Genomic DNA, 20,962 nt, shown 5'->3' with positions numbered 1-20,962 from the left:
GATGATTATTGGTCCAAATAATTCAAGATGCCTTTTTCAGGTGACTTGTTGCAAATTTTTCTTGCAAACTTTTGAAGTCGAAAATTTGAAGACCAAATGAGTTGAACAATCGTTTTGCTACTTGATTTATTCCTCTTCAGTTCTAGTATAAGTAAAAGAAAACGGAAATTATATTTTTTCCACTGTGGTTAGGCTTATTTCATAAAATTATCATATACTTTTAATTTAAATATTTAACTCCCCTGTGATCTTGATTAAAATGTAATCGTTAACTTTCTCATTATGTTTGATCAATCGAGGTCAAATTTTAAGATTCTCGTTTGAGACAAAATTAAAGAAGATTAAATTAGTTTTTTAATTCATCTAAAATAATAAAAATTTAAATTTAAATGACAAATATATAATAAATATTATATATATATATATGTTATGGTCCGAATGTCCACTTTTCGATCTTGATCGAATGGACGAAAGCAATCTGTGCAGTCGAGAAAATATATTCACCAGATATTCTACCGTAGTCGGAATATTACGAAATTAAGGGTGGTCGATCCGTAACTTTCTAATCTATATTTTTAGTATTTATATCCTTTGTAGATTTTGACTAAAACTGGAACGAAAATACGTAAAAGTAGGGATGATGGTGGTGATAATGAGGTGAGAGATGATAATGGCGATAGGGTGCATAGATTGTGGTGTTTAGGCGATAAGGATGAGGGAGGAAAAGGATTGAGATCCCAAAGAGGAGGGAGGGCTCGACAGACGAGAGAGGTTAGAGGATCACCAATATCAAGAAGGCGCACAACTAGGGCTTGAACGAAGGAGAAGAAAGATTATGGTAGAAAGAAAGAAAAGGGGATAGCACTCAATATTCATTCATCATGATATTTTTGGTTGCCATCCACAACTTTAGAGGCTAACTAAATAAGCCAAAAATAATAAATAATAATCCTAGAAACAATGAATTCTCGTTGATCATATTCGAATGGGGTTGAGCATGTTCAAACATGCATTTTGTGTTCTTTATCGATGCGAACGTATGTAGGCATTCGCACACGAGCGTTCAAACGTGGTTCGTACATTCGAACGCACAAATTGCATTCTCTATTGATGTGAATGCCTACAAGCATTCGCAAGGGGCGTTTGAACGCACCCACTCTCGCATTCAAACGCGATATACACAATTCTTATTATTCTGAAATAAACAACTAAAACACAATAAGAGAAAACTTTCATAGAGTGTATCCATGCTTGAGATGGCTCGGTGAGGTTCGAATCATATCAATATATATATATATATATATATATATATATATATATATTTTAGATGTATTAGAAAGTCTATTTAATCCTTTACAACTTTGTCACTAATGAAGATTTTCAAATTCATCCTCTAATATGGTCAAATATGATGAAAAAAAATAGTTGTCTTTTATTCAAATAGCATGTGAGGGTTAATGTTTAAATTAGAAGTACATGAATTTTTCTTTTCAATTGAGCTAAACCAAATGAGATAAAATATAATTAATCCTAAAAGAAAGAAAAAATAAGTTTTACAAATAGTATTGGTTCTTAATTAGTTTGATAAAGTTACGGTCCTTAATTTCAATAAGGATTATACATTGCATGTAAATAATGAGACAATGAGGAAGTTTTTAAATTTTTGATTTCAATAATATTATAATTTATTTGAGTTATAAGAGTAAGGGTCAAGCCACAATTAGTCGCTTCCGTAGCGACTCTACTTTGCTAGGATTATAAATTGTTTTTCCTTTCTATGAGAGCTTCTCTCGTCATTATCAAGAATCTTTTTTTCTCCTCTCTCTTAACTCTTTGGCTATGAGGAGGGGAGTGACTTTTCTTTATCTCTTTTTCCCCTTCCTCCTACCTTTTCCTTGTCAATTTTCTTCCCTCCTTGGCAAGGAAAATCTATTTTCTCTCTTCTTTGTTTTCGACTTCCTTATTTTCCTCTCTTCCCTCTTCTCCCTTCTTTATTTACTTCGTCTCCTTTCCTTATTCATTATTGTCATCCCTAGTTATGTTCAACTCAAGCTACTACTCTATCAACTTAGTTAATCATGGATTGTTCACTTTGGATCAAATACTTTCCTCAAACGCAACCATAGCAACTAAGGTCATAAACTATAACATTTCTAGTGGGGGATGTGAAAGTTCATATCGCAGTTACCACAGTTAAAATGACCTAAATCATTATCATGGTTGTTACTACCATGGCAATTGTCGTCGTAGTCGTCACCACCACTGTCTTATCTTTTTTCCTTTTGGTTTTTATTACTACTTTTTATAGCATTTGTGGTGATGCTTTTTAGGGTTCTACATGTCATATTTTCATATAGTCTTGATGGAGTCATAAGACTTCAACCCTCTTATGCTTGGGTCCTTACTATGGCTGATTATGTAAAAAAATTTAAGGCCCATCAATCCTCTTATTATGCTCTTTCTATGGTGCTTTCGACAATAGTCAAGTGAGAGACTTATTTTTAGAATCGCCGTCCTACTTCATTTGCTCTTGATTGTGTAAGAGTGTTTGTAATTATTATTGTTGTTATATACTTGATGTCGTGATTATATTATTGTATAGTCTATTTCTAGCCAAATGTGAAACTTGTATTTATGATTGTCACATTATCACCTTTTTTATGTGTATTAAGTTGTATCTATATAGTGAATTTTAATGTTATGCATCTCTGAACTATCTCCTTAAAAAGAAAAAGATTAGAGAAAAGACTTATTCAATCTTTTGAAAAGAAAAAAGAGGAAGAAGAGTTAATACAACTCTAAAAAAGGAGAACTTCTGCTAGGGTATTGTTTATCTATAACCCTTTATAAGCTACTTTTTGATACACCAATTTACAAGTCTAAAGAGGGCAGCCAACTTAGATTATTATGTGTGACAAAAAGAATACCAGTATTCTAAATTATTTGTTTTCTAAATTGCTATTAGTTGCCTCTACTTGGAAGAATCCTATATAGCAATGTGGGGTTATAGCTTTATAAGAGAATAATATGTACCCAATCTTTATCTACTTTCAAAAGAAGAAAAGCAAAAAGAGAATATGCAACATTACTTAGGACTAACATAATTGTATCTTATCAGTTTTTACAAAGTGATTAAACGCTAATGTGCCAACAAAAAAATGAGCCTAACTTGCATATCCTCAAATTAGAGTGACTTAATTTGTCACTCGGTGTGAGATGACTATGTTGGTTCCGAGGACACCACCTCTTGCTGATCTATAGAGGGTCAAAATAAAGGAGCATTTTGGTAATTTTATAAGTATAATGTTTTTTTTTAAAGAAGTAGAAATTTAACCGTGTTTCAATTTAATCACCTTGGGAATTATCAAATCCCATTGGCGTAATTTCAAAAATATATTTATCTAACTAATAATATGTTCACTAAACAATTAAAAGCTGATAGACTATAGACTAGACAAATGGGCTACTTATTTTTGATACATTGGTTGAATTTTCTCCTTAAAAAAACAAATTTAAATCATTCTCACGTAGCACTCTGATAGAAAATTTTATTAAATATTAATCCCATCTTCTAACATGAAATCGAATACAAATTTATAAATTTCTTTGTTTTTTTCGAAGGATTGGAAAGTAAAATTCCCAACTTTAGGTAATTATTTATCCTAATCCAGTTCGCTTACCATCGTATTCCTTCTCCCACTTCGGAAGCAATTTGGACTTGCTATTGACGACGAGATCTGTATAAATATCTAATGCTGCTTCCCCGTTGCCATCAGCGATTTCTCTTTTCTCTTCCCTCCCTCTTTACAACTGCGAATTCCCCTTTCCAAATTCCATCGTAGGACGCGATTCGATCGCGCGAGGGGACGAGATGAAGATCACGGTAATGACTGCGGACGATCGGTTCATCACGCTCGACGTCGATCCGGAAGAATCCGTAAGAGCTCCCTCGAAACCCTAACCTCTTTTTTTAAATTATTTTCTTTTAGTTTCGTAGCCAGGATTCTTCTTTTGGTGAATGCCCACTACGAGTTGATTGCAAAGGTTGAATCTATCTTGCGAAATTGCAAAGATTTGATGGAAAAAGTTACAATTTTGAAGTCAATTTCTTGTTACTCCGCGTGCAGGTTGAGAATGTGAAAGCTCTTCTTGAGGTGGAGGTAAGTTGCTCGATATGGGATTTGGTTCTTGTTTGATATCCTTTTGTATTTATGGATTGGTATCATTGGGTTGTTGGTTTGAGTGTTTGAGCAGACGAGCACCCCGCTGCGGCAGCAGCAATTGAACTTTGATGGGAAGGAGATGAACAACTCAGAGCGGCTGAGTTCACTGGGGGTCAAAGATGGGGACTTACTGATGATGCTTCCTATGGCTCAAAGGTACTATGCTTCTGTTTGGTTCTTTTTACTTCTATCAATTTGACAATCCAGCACCAATGATTTTGATTTTTGAGTACATATAGCTACTTTGAAGTATCTTGAAGTATACTTTATGAATGAAACAGGCTTTTATTGGTTGGAATGTACACTTAATTTTATTGGTTGGCGTGTACACTTGATCCTTCACTTGGAACTTATGTAGCTTCACTTCTCAAATTCAAAAGAGGCTTTGTCACATTGCTTTGGAAATAGTCAGTGAATCGCAAATTGATTCAGTGTGATGCATTGTCCATGTGCAAGTGGCATATATGCAACATTTTGCATCATCAAATAGTTATGAGTAAGCAGCTGCTGGGTTGATCCTTAGATATATCATAGATGCCAATCCAATGTCATAAGCTGGCACTCGTGTTTTTCCAGTACTTTTGTCTGATAACAACAGATTAACCTGAAATATGATATACCTCTTGGGCTGCTGGAGAGAGCATTTCTTGCTTGATCCTTACTATTTTGGTACTTAGTTTAGGCAAAGCCAATCAACATTGCAGTATTGTTCTGATTGGGCCAGAGATATTAGGGGGAAGGGAAAGAGAGTCAGAGAGGCTATAAGTATGAATAGAGTAGGATGCAAAAGTACATAGTTGAGACTTGAGAGAACAATAACTTCTTATTCTGAGTGGAGTTTGGGTTAGGTTAGCATTAAAAACTTGAAATCCAACCCAATAACCTTGAATTTGATTAACAGCTTGAAACCAATGGATACAATTACCAATCATTGGTGAACATATCCATTTTGGCCAAAATGATCTACTTTGGCTGAAACTTGAAACCATGTCTCTTTGATCAAGTGAAAGTATGACTGTTTCCTGATGCTTTTACCCATGTCCCATGTTTCTGACTATTAGCAGCTATACCAATAAATGCATCTGATGGATCACCAGAGCAACCTAGTCTGGAAATTTTTCTTGAAGCATTTACTGGTAAAGCTTATGAATAAAGGTTTCCTTTTTAGTTTGTTTAAGGAAGTAATACTGTCTGTTAGGGGTTGAAAATCTGACTTCTCTATCCATATCATCCTATATCTGGTATTGTTATTGGAGTATTCCACTTGTCCCAGGTTTAGCTATTCTTGATTTTCTTCCTAGGTGATGATTGCTTCAGTTAAATTATTTCAGGGAACCTTCCAATGATTTAAGATTTAACTCTGACGGTTCAGCCATGAACCCTAAAGCCTTCCAGCAGCATATTCGCGGTGATTCTCAGTTGATGGCACAACTTCTTCAGGTTTGATCATTTGACTTTTAATAAATCTCATAACATGATTGCCAATTATACATTTATCATTTTGAGTTTCTTATGATTCTTTCCATGTTCAATTGTGGTATATATATCATTTAAAGCTTAAAGCTTAGGAGTAATCAAACAAAACTATGTTTGCTCACTAATGATATAGTTCCAGGTTTCAATAAAACATGGGAACTTAAGCTGCATTCACTCCAACTCGTATAGTGAAACTCATTTGGTGTGCCAAACAGTTATCAGATTTGAATTTTTGAACTTCCATCTAGTTTTGCAATTTGGACTGACGGACATCCCCGCCAAGTAAACTTCCAAATATCATGCAAATCAAAATCACATGCATCTTACCTTCTGTCTAGCATGATCTCAAAGCTTTTTAATCTTTTCTTGAACTCCAAGAGTTATTTCTTAACCAGTCAAACTTTTACTTTGATGGTTCTCATTTGTTTTACAATTTTGTGCTTCTCCATTCCCTGACCTTGAAATGTTGAACCATGCAGATATCACATTCAAACAATCTTATTAAAATTCAACTTGTGTATTTTCTTTAGTAGGTTTCTTTTGACATCTGTTATATCTTTAACTTGTAGAATGATCCAGCATTATCACAAGCAATACTCGGAGACAACATTAATGATTTGCAGAACCTTTTGCGTGAGCGCCACCAGCAAAGACTAGAATTAAGGCGTAAACAAGAGGAAGAGCTTGTAAGGGTCTTCTTCTTTGTCATTTGTAACATCCTATATTAGAACCGTAAAACCGTTTTCTTTGAGTTTGACTTTTGTTCAGCATGGTTAACTACTTCTCCGTGCTAACATTCTTAGAAGGATTTTGATTTGTGTCTTGTTTATCTTACTGCATATTGCACCAAAATTTGGCAATCCATTGATATTAAATCATGTTACATTTTCCAGGCTCTAATGTATGCAGATCCTTTTGATGTTGAATCTCAAAAAAAAATTGAAGCAGCTATTCGGCAGGTTGGCATTCCAATGGCTCTATGTATCTTGATTTGATAAGTTTTTTCTAGTCATCTTTCAGCTAGACTCATTAGAAAAAAGGTTTGTGTAAAATAATAGAATTCTCCATTACTATAATTTTAGTTGCATCATTTGTTATTTTCGTTTTGCCTTCATCACCTTTGTAGCAACTGTTGAAAGAGTTATGGCATTACATCCATTTTCATCTCATTGGCTTTCTCTCACATTCTTAATAACCAAATTTAGTCTCAAATCTCAAAGCTTGTGAGTGAGAAAAACTTTTGTGAACTGGTAACACAATTTTGGTCAGAAGGATGTCTTGTGCTCGAGTTGTTCAGGATTCAAGCCTAAATGTATGAAGACTTGAGAGAGTTTAGTTTTTGAAGCAGATGCATTCATGTTGATTTTCATCTCCTGAAATGTATCGTGTTTAATAAAGTTTCTATCTAATAGTTAATACGAGAAGCATGAAAATGAGTTGTTAGCGCTGGAGTTCTGAGAGCCTTTCATGTGTAGACTAGGTCTCAAATAAGATCCAACAAATTGAGTCTGTATTGGTGCCTGAGGAATCCTCAATGTTGTGCTCTTAATGGAACCACATAAACATCTTATTTTCATGGGGATTTCTTTTGTGGATTTATTAGATTGATGCATGATGACATATTGTGAATTGATCAAATGAGAATCAACAAGAAATGTTATTAAGATGCACTAGGAGTAAAGTGAAAAATTATATCTATTTACCAAAGAGGTTGAGTGAGTGATCAAAGATGCTCCTTGTGAAAGGATGGAAGAAGAAATATCTACAGTAAAGGAGGAAGAAAATGAGAAAATATCAGAAGGATTGCATGATCTTGAGAAGATGTGTTGTCTCAGCTAATTCTGCTGTCTGGTAATGTTGCATTGGCTGATTGTGGTGTTTGATTGGGTTGTATCCTGATGCACAAAATCAAATTTTGCAATGTTTGATATTTATTTGTTTCCCTTTCTGTGGTAATCAGTTTACCTCTTTTGCCAAAAAAAGAACAATTATTTAACTTATACTATATGAAATAGTAATTTATATTATTGTTGATATTATATATAACAAACCCTATATGAATGCATGTATTAAAAAATATTAGGTATAGCTTTTTAAACAAGAAATGATTTATCATTGTATAAGTTCATGATGTTTATATTTATAGATTGCATTATCTATTTTGTATGTTGTTTTTTCACTTATTTAGATATATTTATATCTCAAAAAGCTGTATTAATAAATATTCATATTTGCTTCCCCTTGCCCCTAGTTCTCTATTCCATCATATTGGGATTCACATGAGAAGAGTCTAGACATGTTGAAATCTAGCTTTTCTATCCTATATTCATGCTCAAATTAGTCTCCTCTGCATCTATCATGATTACATCATATGACATGACATTGCTTAAGTAAGAATCGTAACCTGGTCATAAATCCACATTTTTCAGATTACTTAAAACTTTAAAGATATTGTGGATTCTATATAGATTAGAAAATGCAAGTCAAGATAATACTCACTTTATTCTAGAACTTCCCCTCATTCAGTTGTTAAGTATCTCTGTCTGCTGCCAATAATGCCAACCTGCTTTTTGTATGACTCTACATGAGGGTGAGCAGCAGATGATAAGGTATATGTAGTTATTTTTTTAAAACATATAAAGCTTGGCAGCTTGCGGCATTGAGATTGTTTAGTACTCTAGTTTATAGATTGTTTGCTTTCCCCTTGTGCAATAAATACTTATAGTATTAGTTTACATTCTTCTGTGACCACAAACCAAAAATATTGCAGAAAGGTATTGATGAGAATTGGGAGGCTGCATTAGAGCACAACCCTGAAGCATTTGCTCGAGTGGTATGTCACTGATTCATTTTATTTCCTTCATACAGAACTAAAATATAAAACTTCAGTGTTATAATCAACTCCATTTTATAGGTAATGTTATACGTGGATATGGAGGTCAATGGAGTACCTTTAAAGGTATTAATAGAAATGCTAGCCTATTATTTGCTTAGATAAAAATGATGATTTTATATCTTGTAATCTTGATTGGAGGTTCTTATTGAGTTTTTTTTTTTAATTGTTATGCTATGCTTATCAGTTGTTGCTTCATCCTAAACCTACAAAACATAAAATTAAAACTGCACTTTTGTTACTTTAACCTAACAAACTTTAACCATTGTATGATTGAGATTGGTATAATTGTATTCAGAACTAAACCAGGACCTCAAACCACTTAAAGAAACCCCATAGAAGAGTTAGAAGACTACTGGTATAAATTTATTATTTATAACAATGTGGTAGGCATGTAAAGAACTATTACAAGACGTTTAGTATTTAATCAGTAGATAAATGTGATGTGCCTTAAAGTGAAATTGGTGATTGGAAATTTTAAATCACTTTTGGCTTTTGTATCTGAGTTTTGTCCAATGTAGATTTCTTATTTTCCTGTTCTGTGTGAATACAGATTTATTTCCCTTATGAATAGTCTGTCAGGATACAAATATGGTTGAACTAATTTTTCTTGACAAATAATAATATTAGCACAAGAATATACTCATTTTTCATATTTAGCTGGATCCCTACTTGTTTGTAGTACATTTTTTCTCATTGTGCTATATATCTGGATAATTGATATATACATAAGCATGTACCAACCATTTGTGGATATATTTTGGGTCCAATTTATGTCTGGGTTATTTGATATATATGTAACACATAAATCCTTGAAGTATAGCAAATAAATCCTCCATTTTTTTTATTTAGTTTTTTATTATTAGATGGACTAAGCACAAAACTTGCCAATTGCTGTTAACCATAGAAGAAAATTTTGTTAGTTGTAGAAATGTTGGAATATTGACTTGAGAATAAAACAGTAAATAATTGTATTTCTGCTGTCAATGTCTGGCTACATGCATTCAAATCTTGATAGTAGATTCAATGAGTCCACAATTTGATGTGGCTTGCGAATTTTGCTTTTTGTACATATTTCTTGCTACACGATATAGCTTGTCTATTTGCTTTGAACTTTACTTTATACATATGGTGGACCTTTTTGTGTACTCCAGTTATCTTTGATAGTTGTAATGCTATATTGAACTTTTGGTCATACCTTTTATTCTTGTTTGTTTATATAAAATCTGGGCCTCAAATATTGTTCTCGTCTATTCCAGGCCTTTGTGGATAGTGGAGCACAGTCTACTATAATATCTAAAAGTTGTGCTGAACGTTGTGGGTATGATCATTCATCATCTTGTTTGTTGTTCTTTACATTTTCTTTTTTTATCTTTTGGATTCTAATACATTGATAACATAGGCTGACTGGTATACATTTCTGGATGCTAGACCCTAGAAGATCTCTAATATTGGGTTGGTAGTTTCGTCGTGCAAGTTATTCTAATTTTACAAGGGTGTACTTTTGGTCAATAACCAAGTTGTATGAGGATTCACTATGGAGGAACATATACTGTTTCTGAGAATATTGGGACTAGAAGTAGTAACAGCACTGATAATAAGCTATCAATTGACGGTAAAGAAGTATATAATATTAATAATAATATACAAAATGTTAAAAGAGAGGTAGGAACTCACAACAAAGTGGTGTGATCTGGAAGCCTTCAGGACAAAAATGACTTTTTTCAGCTTATTGAATATTAGTCTTATTATAAAGATATCAATGAGAGTTTTCTAACCATATATTTTTTATTAAAAAATAATAATATTAAGAGAACTTATTAAGTAATTTAAAATATAATATATAAATATATATATTATATTAATGCACTGGGCTCTTGGCTCTATAGTTGGAGCCTTTGGGCTCCAAATATGAGCCCTCCCTTGGAGATGCTCTTAGACTTCATGTTGGCAATACAAAAGTAATAAGGGAGCTGCAAAATTCTCAAACCATTTGAAAACTTCAAAATGCCTCATATTCTGAACTTTGTTTTGCATCACTTAATGATAACTGAGTATGAGCTGATGCAATTCATCCATCTATTCTCAGAATTTGTTATTACTTTCTTGTCTTTGTCACTTTTTAATAGTTTGTCCTTGATATGTGAGAGTATTGTGCTGCAAAATCATTTATTTATAAAAGGTAGATGGTTGTGCAAAACATAGTTATAAGCAAGGTCCGAAAAATCAAGATCGCGATGTTGGCTGGATTGGCCATATCGACCGTATCGCTCGCCTAGATTGGATTGGACTTTTTAATTACATAAAATTCTAAATATTATTTAAAAATGCAGGAAGACTTCTAAAAATTTAGAAAAAAGTTTACCAAAAATAAGAAAAAAAAAGAAGAAAAATTATGGTGCAATAAAAATTGAAAAGAAGAAGAGATTAGAAAGAGCATGAGTGAAAGAAAATCAAACAAAAAAACACTATGATGTAGTGAAGTGGAAGAAATGAAAAAAAGTGAGAGAAATAAAAAAATTAATTAAAAAATTATATACCGGAGTTTATCGAAATCCGCTGGAGTTCGTCGCAGGTCACTAGAGTTAGATCTCTCTGTAAAAGAAGCAATGATTATATGTAAGGAGACAAAAAAAGAAAAAAAGAGTAAAATAAAGAAAAAGAGTAAGTGAAAAAGTTCGGATCGGGCCTGGATCGGGATCGGTTGATACAACGAACTATGGTTATTAGAACCAGACTGGTGAATCGATCACCAAGTCAGTTTAGTTTTGTTATAGGACCAAAAATTCAATTGACTTGTTAAAAATCAATCCATCCGGCAGTTCAACGAGCAAACTCTGCAATTTGAACGGGTTTCTACGAATTGATTGGGTTTCTTATTTTTTTCAAAATTACCCCTAATGGTATATTTGTGCTAAAATTAGAGTAATTATTTAAAAATAAATAAAAGTGTGATTAACATATGATTTTGTATAAGTCATATGATTTGATGTACTTAAATCTTAAATATTATCTAAAATTGGCTAAATAATGGAGGAAATACAATTGTATTGTCTTTTATAGATTTTTTTTAAAGTTTTTAGAATTATTTAGAACTACAAATATATTAATTAAATATTTAAAATGTTTTTAAATAAACTAGTATTCTGATCGGGTGACCCACTAGTTGAACCAACTATTCGGTTACCCTATGTTTATCCGGGCCAATGTTCGGTCCAATTCTGATTACTATAGTTCAAATTCTATGATCTTTTTGTAGATATAAAACCTCCTCTCTTATTTGGTCAAACATTTCTATTATTGATAGGCAGATCAAGATTTTTTATACACCTTGGCTCAAGTGAATTAAAATATGAGAGTATTCTAGGAGATATATGAATATGATAGATTATTATCCGGTATATCACTCTTTAATTGATTACACTGTTACAGTGAATAATTTCTAGAAGCTATAAGCACATAAAATTGGTAGTAAAAGAAGTTACTATTTTTAGGATTATTGATTGATGAATAAGCTTGAAATTAGAAAACAAAGTTGGCTGACATATTAAAATTATAAATCAGTGGATGACCTTGATTCTGTATTTCAGAGCTGCCTGCAATGTATAATCTGCCGGCAAATGTAGGTTGAGGATGTAGAGGACTGTTCTGATGTTTGTAGCCCAAACCATATTATTTGTGGATGAAAATGTATGCATCGTCTTTTATACTGTAGCAAATATGTTTGCTACTTTTTTATCTTGAGTGCAACTGGGAAGTACAAAGTTGAATGGAGTTTTTCCTGAGGGGAAGAAAAGTATTTTGACTATATGAGTTCAAGATCACATTGAATATTTATTGTCATTACCAAACGAGTGATAATTTACTTCACCATTTAGTACAGAGAATCCTACTATCCAAGATTTTCCCTTCAATGACTGGCAAGTCTAGCGTCACTAGAAGGGTGGCCACCTTGGCATGGGCTTTATTACCTTCTTTTTGACTGAAATAATGAAACATAGCTAGTAGATATACTTTACCTGAATTTTGCACCAAACTGAGAAAATTGCATGAGATGAACTATCATAAGGTAAATCTACATGATCATAGTTCCATAATTACTTCTAGTTAATTATGCATGTTTCTTGGTTTTCTCCAATTTTGGGTAAAATAATTGGAGGAACTCATTTCCCTCAATTTTGCCTGAATTTTATTTTCACTGCAACCTTCTCGCTAGTTTCTCCTTAGTTCCATAATTACTAGAGGATAGATTCATATCCAGGAAAAAGAAAATATGTATTTCACAGCAATCAATTTGTGGCTTTAAGAAGCTTCTTTTTTTCACTTTTCATGTGAAGAGAAGATAAAACTTGCCTTAAAATTGGTCATCTTTGAAAACCAATCTCTTTCTTACTCTTCATTTTCATAGATTATTACAATTTCTCTTTTGTTTTCTAATATAAACCATGGTTGGCTTGAAAAAGCACCCATCTTGATCTCCTAGTAAATGCCTCAGGCAGAATTCACATAGGGCCTCCGACCTAGCCATCTAACTGAAGCATTTTATCATTACGTTTTCTCTATATAGGTGTCCTTGGGTTTTAAATCAATTTTGTTTTGCATGTTCTTATTGAAGAATACAATATTTTTTTTCAGTTTCAAACACTAATTTTTGGCTTTTAAGTCATAAATTATTTTCTCAAGTTATTCAATTTTTAAGCTACCTCAGCTTCTACACCCACCTAGAATACCCGCAATCCTGCATAGTACCTAGCACTAATGTTCCCTCTCCACCTCCATTGCCTAGTATATCACTACAAATGCTTAGCTGCTTGTTTAACTTCGGAAGTGATAAATGCAATAGACACATCTAATAGAGGTGCACATATCCTAGTGGGGTTTGTTATGTATGTATCTGGACATCTGCATGGTTGAATATCATAGTAAAGAAACATAAATGTATTAACTTTATGTATGAAATCATTGAGGATGTTTTCGCAAAGTTCCAGTTATGATGAGTTATTCATTCGGGTAATATTATTTTAGCTCTTGGATAGAACTCATTGTTTTTGCTTCTTTTTTGTGGTTGATATCTTGTCACACACAAATATCAAAGCAAATATCTTGTTTGAAGCTGTTTTTCTTTTAATGGACCCGATCTTCTGTCTGTTATGTGGGACAAATATCATTGAACGTTGTCCAAGAAATAGTAAGATGGAGATTATGATTGAACCATCAAGATATTTATATGAACCATCAAGATATTTATATGTCCAAAAAAATATCATTGAACGTTGTCCAAGAAATAGTTCTATGGCACTGGGAAGCTAGGTAGTTTATATGAACCTTGGAGATTATGATTGAAACATCAAGATATTTTCATGAAACATCAAGATATACAGCTATGTCATGCAACCCGAGGAAGGTTTACCAGCAATAGTCTTTTTTTCTCTGATGCATTGTATATTGTCACTATTGTAGGTTGTTGAGACTCCTAGATCAGCGCTATAGGGGTGTAGCTGTTGGTGTTGGCCAATCAGAGATATTAGGTCGAATACATGTTGCACCACTTAAGGTAATGTCTTAACCTTTATTACCAAGAGGCTCTTTCAATGTACTGAATTGTCTTACATGATTATGCTCAATTTTTGTCTATTGTGTATTTCTCGCATCTTTGTATCATATGTAAGATGTCTGCCCTCACCAACATACTTGGAATGTGATCCAAACTAAAGATGCTAGTTTTTTATATGCAGAACACTTATGTGCCAAAGGGACCGAATATCAATATACAATGACCATGCAACTGAATGTCCAACTGTTAGGGAAAGTCAATTAACATGTAAGCATGATAAAGAATGAATAAGTATTTTAGGTTAGGTTTAATTCCGCTCTACTTAGAGCTGGAAATAAAAGTAATGAATAAGTATTTTAGGTTAGGTTTAATTCCGCTCTACTTAGATCTGAAAACAAAAGTGTGTAAATAAATATTGTTTTATTTATATAGTCAAATGGATCAGCTATTAGGCTGAGGATCATTAGAAAAGATCTAAAGGAGAGGCTTAGGGTTGCAATGAACTAATTTTATTTAGAATTATCTTTGGAAAGCAAGAAGCTTTGGAAAATGGAAACAAGCCTGAAACAGGGGATTTTAGGGCTAGGCAGATCAGAAGTAGAGCGCTTGTAGGCTGTGAGGATCATTAAAAAGATCTAAAGGAGAGGCTTAGGTTTCAAGGAACTAATTTTATTTAGAATTATATTTGAACAGCAGGAATATTTAGAAAGTGGAAACAAGCCTGATTAGAGGATTGTAGGGATAGACAGTTAGAAGTAGAACACTATGTGTTGAAATGAACCCATCATCTTCAATTTTAGTCATCATTACTGAAAGAAGGCTTGAACTGAATTATCAATAGGATCTTTGGGCACTAGTGGAAGAATTATAGCAGCAGTATATAATAGTCGCGGTGGAAGATGAGTAAGAAGGAAGAACATGAGAGAACGGGCTCTTGAACTATGAGAAGTAAGAGAAAGAAGGTTCATATGCAAATCTGGGTTGTATTGTTAAGATTTATGACTTGTATGGATTGTTGTATGGCCTTTGGATGGCCAGAGAGGTGAAAGATAGTAAAAGAAAGAGAAATAACAGGTAGGGACTTCTCATCCTTAAGGGCCATATGAAAAGAGGGTAGAGGGGGACAGAGTTTTGCAGAGTGAAAATGTCGGATATTCTGTACATTCTCTGGGTTGTTGTACAGATAGGAAGGGGGGGAGTAGAATGCATCTTCCAAATAGTGCCAATAAGAGAGCTCTGTTCCAAATTATTCAAATAGAACTTCTGTGATGTCTCTTTCATAGCCTTTTTCTATTCCTAACTAGGCAATAAGTCACCTAATAGGAGAGTCAATTGGACCAAAATAGAAGTCATATCTTCAAGTCTTCCAAGTAGGAAACATATTGTTCCTGAATTAAAAAAAACACATAGAGGACTATCCCTGGCCCCATCCCATTGAGTTGGTGAGGATGGCCCCCACAACTAAGGGCAGGGTCAAACTTAATTGCTAGTGGATGCAATTGGTGCTTTATTGCTTAGAAGTAGTAAGTACTATTTGGAATCTTAAAAAGAGGGGCATCCTGAAAATAGTTATAGTTTCTAAAGTCAAGTGGAGGCATGGCGTCCCCTGGTTATATATATGTGGTCAGCACTGCCCACACCTACGCTAATATCAGTAGTCACAGACTCAAATTGGCTTACCCAACATGACCAAATTAAACAAAAACCAAAATAGCCAACATGGCTAAACTAATATGACGAAAAGTAATACAAAGTTAAGACATTGTTAGAGCCAATGTTGCTCTATCATATGATTTCGTGGACTTAAAAGTTAAAAGGAGCCATGCACGTTCTTTCTCTTCATTGACAATCTGACACGCTTCTTTGTTCTGTCCCCATTTCATTATGTGTATGCATTCCAGCTTGCTTGCATGTCCACCAGAAAACTGTACTTAGATAGGATGCACTAATAATGGACGAGTGTAGATCATAATGGAACAGTTGAATAATTGCCCATTGTTAACTGTTTTGTGACAGATTGGCCACTTGTTTTATCCTTGCTCTTTCACTGTGTTGGATGCTCCCAACATGGAGTTCCTTTTTGGGCTTGATATGCTACGTAAGCATCAGGTAATCACATAATTTCATAGCAATTCTTATTTTCATATGTGCATCATTCAATTGACTTCGTTCTGTGCAGTGTATAATTGATTTAAAGGATAATGTTCTAAGAGTGGGAGGAGGAGAGGTTTCGGTGCCATTTTTGCAAGGTTCATCTAGTGCTTGGTGTCTTGGTGTCTTCTTTAGTTTTTTTTCCCCCCTATGACAGCAATCCAGATTAATTTTAAGCAATATTGATGTACTTTTCTTCTTTCAATTTCCAGAGAAAGACATCCCTTCACATATACGTGATGAAGAGAGATTGTCTAAACAAGCTTCCCTAGGCCAAGGATCAGCTCCAGTAAGTACCACCTAGTTAAGAACTCTTCTATCCTTTTCTTTCTCTTCATTTGTCACTGTGCTGCTGTATGTTACTTGTTATTTCTCTTTGTGTTCTCATCTTTTGTTGTATGCTTTGGTATATCCTCGAATAACTTGTAGTTGGAAGAAGATATTATCTTCTTCCTCTTTTCTTACAATCTGGGGAAAATTTCTAGAATTCCCCACATTTGGATTATGGGATTGATTTTCATTTGACTCTTCTACTTGCTGCATAAGAATGAAAAACACCATGCTTCAAGAAACCTTCTTTTTCATGTAGGCCTATGTATGCTAATGCTAATGTCTAAATCTTTAATTCGCTTATAAATATATAGGAAACATCTGGGGCACAAGAGAAGACTGCAGGAGACCGTACTTCAGGTTGGTCCGGTACATTAATTCCACAGCTTCCTTTTTTTGATAGTATTAATCAACGTAGCTTCCATTTCTTTCCTGTATAATTTCAAATTCAAGTGCACCAGTTCCGTAAGAAGCATTTTTAACTGTTTTTAATTTATCAAGTTACTTTCTGTTATTCTCAGGTCTGGCAAGTGACCCCACCCAGGTAAAGTTCTTCCACTACTGAAATCAGTTGCTACTGCTTTTTTAACTTTTCTCGAAGAAATGACAAGTAGCATCTTAATTTAATACTTTGTTGGTAAATCAGGATTAGTTAGTTATATGATGTGATGAACAGGATTAGTTATTATATTTCATTTGCTTAGTGATATTGTAACTTGATACAGCAAATAACCAAAAGGTTATGTACAATTGGTTGATTTATGGTATCATTCCTAGAAAAATGCCCTATCCCAATTAAAATCATTAATGATTATAGTGTGAGATGGAGTTAGATTTTTGGGAACATAGTTAGATAGTGATAGTTACCGATGTGGGCCTAATTTCAGATTCAGGCCTCTCTGAAATTTGTAGATTTATATCCATATAAAATGAAAATGAAATTCAATAGTCATTCTTACTATACTAATTTAAAAGAAAATGATTGACTTTCTTCAATCTGACCTATCCCCTATGATTCGAAATCATTGGGCCTCTTTATCTAGTTCAAAGGTATGATTGTTGAATATAAATGGCCCACTTTAGCTTCTTACTAATGAAACGAAGATATTTGAAAAAAATTTATCTGAGAGGCATCCTTGAAGTATCCAACTAGTCGAATATGTAACCAAAGAGGATCTGTGCTTTTGTGATCATGCACTTCTGTTGAATGAGAATTACTTAAGCAGCCAAATAGTCTAATGGAATGAAATAACTGACCTTCAGAAATGTTATTAATATTTGGGTTTTATAACTAGTCATGAGTCTTATGACATGGATCCTCAACAAACCCATCTTTGATAAATAATTTTATGCATCTAAAAGGTATGAAAGGAATACTTACGGTGCAGCTGGTGACAATAGTTGTTCTGTTTGGCTGTTGCCTTTCTTACTACTGCTAAAATCATTTTCTGCAGCCTTACTATTTAGAGTGACATACTCATTGCGCATTACAGAGGGTGTTATAGTAAATTAGTAAGTTTAGCTTTATAGAGGATGTTATACTCATTGCACATTATAGAGCGTGTTATTGTACTATGATGTGTGCTGGTGCACATTTCAAAGGTAAACTTAGGTGTGCTTAAGACTTTAAGGGAACAGATGCAAAATGCTTGTTGCTTATGGTTCTTATTTTTTCCTTCCTATTATCCCATAAAATGTCATTTTCCAGATCAACGTCCTTGTTCAGACATTTAATTAAGTGATCTGTCCAATTATTTTAACTGCTACATACTGCACTGCATGTGTCGATGCAAGCAATTATCATTACATGCCTTGTCCAAACACGTTATACTCCAGTCATGCAGAGTTGCCATTGATTTTTCACATTATTTCCTTCTGGATTTGTCATTACTGACGTCGAGTTTATACTAGAGTTTTGCTTTCAGCAATTATATTGCTTTAATAATCATCATTCTCTGTATAGTTAGTGTCCATACTGGTACCACTCTGAGAACTCCAATAGATTCTTCATCCCATTATAGCTTATTTTTCATTCATTGCCACTACATTAAAATTGGTGCACATTTATCAGGGACCAGATTTTGAGGCCAAAGTTGCGAAGCTTGTGGAACTTGGTTTTGGGAGAGAAGCTGTGGTACAGGCCCTCAAACTATTTAAGGGCAATGAGGAGCAAGCTGCTGGATTCTTATTTGGAGGTTAAGATTATGTGGCACTTTATTTGTTCAGTTTTTCACCCAATTATCTTGGGCAACGCCATATTGGGAAGAAAGCTTTTTATTGATTCCATTGATACAGGGAATTCGATATTTTGCCTTTTTTTTAATATTCTCAAATAAGAATTTAGTTAATAACACTTGGACTTTCTGTTGTTTTGAGATTATTCTAGTTATTTTTCCACTCATTTGGCCAGACTAGTTTTGGGCAGCTATAGTTAAATCTCTCAGCAGAACCTAGAAGCGAATATATAATTAACTAAAACATAAAGAAAAGGATGAAAAATAGGAAGACTAGAGGGCCTTCCTAGAAGAGTCAAAAGCTCAAAAGCAGAATGAGTATATCTAATGCCACATTTCTCTGAGGAAAATTTTCTAGCCTTCCAGAGAGCATATAATTGCTATTCTTCTTCGTTCACTCAAGCGTAATGCTGTACTCTCAAATCTATAATAAATCAATGGAATTCCTAATTTACGCTTCTACTAATATTCATTGCATCCAAATTATGTCACCCATTCTCACTTGAGAAGCCAAGCACATAGTAATAATATCATATGGCAGCAACGCTGATACTGACTGTTTCTATATCAAAATAGCTCCTAAACTGCTCTGAGAAAGCACAGGATCTTACTTGCAATCCAGGATTTTCCCAGAAAAGGGGAAAGAATAAAAACTCCCCTTCTCCCATCAAACATTGTTATCTCCCACATGAATGAATTTGGCTTTGCCTAACCGAAAAAAAAAGCACCCAAAAGCCAGATACTATCTACAAAGTTTCCTAGTCAATATGGGAATCCCTGTAACATAACCTGTCTTACAATAGGCGACCCATATTGTAAGCGTGCAGACTTCTGCGTAGTTCATGTGCTTCATTCACGAGACCACCACTTCTCGGATAAGCATGTAAAATCCTGTATCGTTCATCTGTTTCATTCACATAAACATCACCTCTCAGATAAGCATGAAAACTTCTGCGTCGTTCTTCATCTGCTTCACTCACATGACCACCACCTCTCAGATAAGAATTCAGACGTCGATGGCATTCTTCATCTGCTTCATTGACATTACCACCACCTCTCAGATAAGAATGCAAACTTCTGCGGCTTTCTTCATCTGCATCATTCACATGATGATCGCCTCTCAGATAAGCTTGCAAGCTTCTGCGTCGTTCTTCATCTGCTGCATTCACATGTCCACCACCTCTCAGATAAGCATGTAAAATTCTGTGTTGTCCTTCATTTGCTTCATTGACATGACCACCACCTCTCAGATAAGAATGCAGACTTCTACGGCGTTCTTCATCTGCTCCATTCACATGAGGACCACCTCTCAGATAAGCTTGCAAGCTTCTGTGTCGTTCTTCATCTGCTCCATTCACATGTCCACCACCTCTCAGATAAGCATGTAAAATTCTGTGTCGTCCTTCATCTGCTTCATTCACATGAGGACCACCTCTCAGATAAGCTTGCAAGCTTCTGCGTCGTTCTTCATCTGCTCCATTCACATGACCACCATACCTCAGAGAAGCATGCAAACTTCTGTGTCGTCCTTCATCTGATTCATGCACATGACCACCACCTCTCGCATAAGCATGTAAATTTCTGAGTCGTTCTTCATCTACCTCATTCACATAAACACCTCTTTGGTAGACCAGCATGGCATGCCTCGAGTTTGGATCAAATCCTTGAAATAAGCCGTTTACTCCTACCAGATGCTCTCTATGGAGAGTGAAGCATGAATTTTGAACTAATCTCTCTGTTGGTTGATTGAATAGGCTTAGCTGGCTGGGTTCTATGCCCATCAGGAAATTTGGTTGATGCCTGGCCTCCATATGGAACCCATGATGAGTTTGAAAATGATGAATGGTTTGCCTGTCATGAGTTCCGCTAGTATTCTCTGTTACACCTTCGGTTTCAACAAGTTCAGGAAATGATCTTCTCGATATTCCACGTTTCTTTCCTTGTTTTTTGACACTGCAAATCCTGAACTTGAACGTGCAGCAGTTGCCCAAACGAAATGGTTGGTCACATCTTGCTCCATCTCCTCTTTTGTTGGCATAACCCGGATACTCTTTGATCTCAAAATTGGCACACTCCGACAGCACAAGTGAGTTCTTGAGAG

The 20,962-nt window shown here is 34.4% G+C and overlaps 1 protein-coding gene across 1 annotated transcript; it reads left to right on the top strand.

Annotated features, from left to right (window-relative positions):
* Positions 1-3,617: 3,617 nt before the first annotated feature.
* LOC140788665 (protein DNA-DAMAGE INDUCIBLE 1) lies at positions 3,618-18,980 on the top strand. The gene is made up of 16 exons (XM_073138036.1): positions 3,618-3,937; positions 4,128-4,160; positions 4,255-4,379; positions 5,555-5,663; positions 6,269-6,385; positions 6,593-6,658; positions 8,470-8,532; positions 8,614-8,658; positions 9,852-9,913; positions 14,053-14,146; positions 16,163-16,255; positions 16,326-16,395; positions 16,510-16,586; positions 16,942-16,987; positions 17,149-17,171; positions 18,699-18,980. The coding sequence occupies exons 1-16, from the start codon at positions 3,872-3,874 to the stop codon at positions 18,825-18,827; spliced, it is 1,218 nt and encodes a 405-aa protein (XP_072994137.1). The 5' UTR covers positions 3,618-3,871; the 3' UTR covers positions 18,828-18,980.
* Positions 18,981-20,962: the final 1,982 nt, after the last annotated feature.

This window comes from Typha latifolia, chromosome 5 (genome assembly GCF_019914945.1).
Source record: "Typha latifolia isolate L0001 chromosome 5, TyphaL0001v2, whole genome shotgun sequence".
Classification (NCBI taxonomy): domain Eukaryota; kingdom Viridiplantae; phylum Streptophyta; class Magnoliopsida; order Poales; family Typhaceae; genus Typha; species Typha latifolia.
Note: the sequence above shows the minus strand (reverse complement) of the source record. Positions and strands in the feature narration are given on the sequence as shown.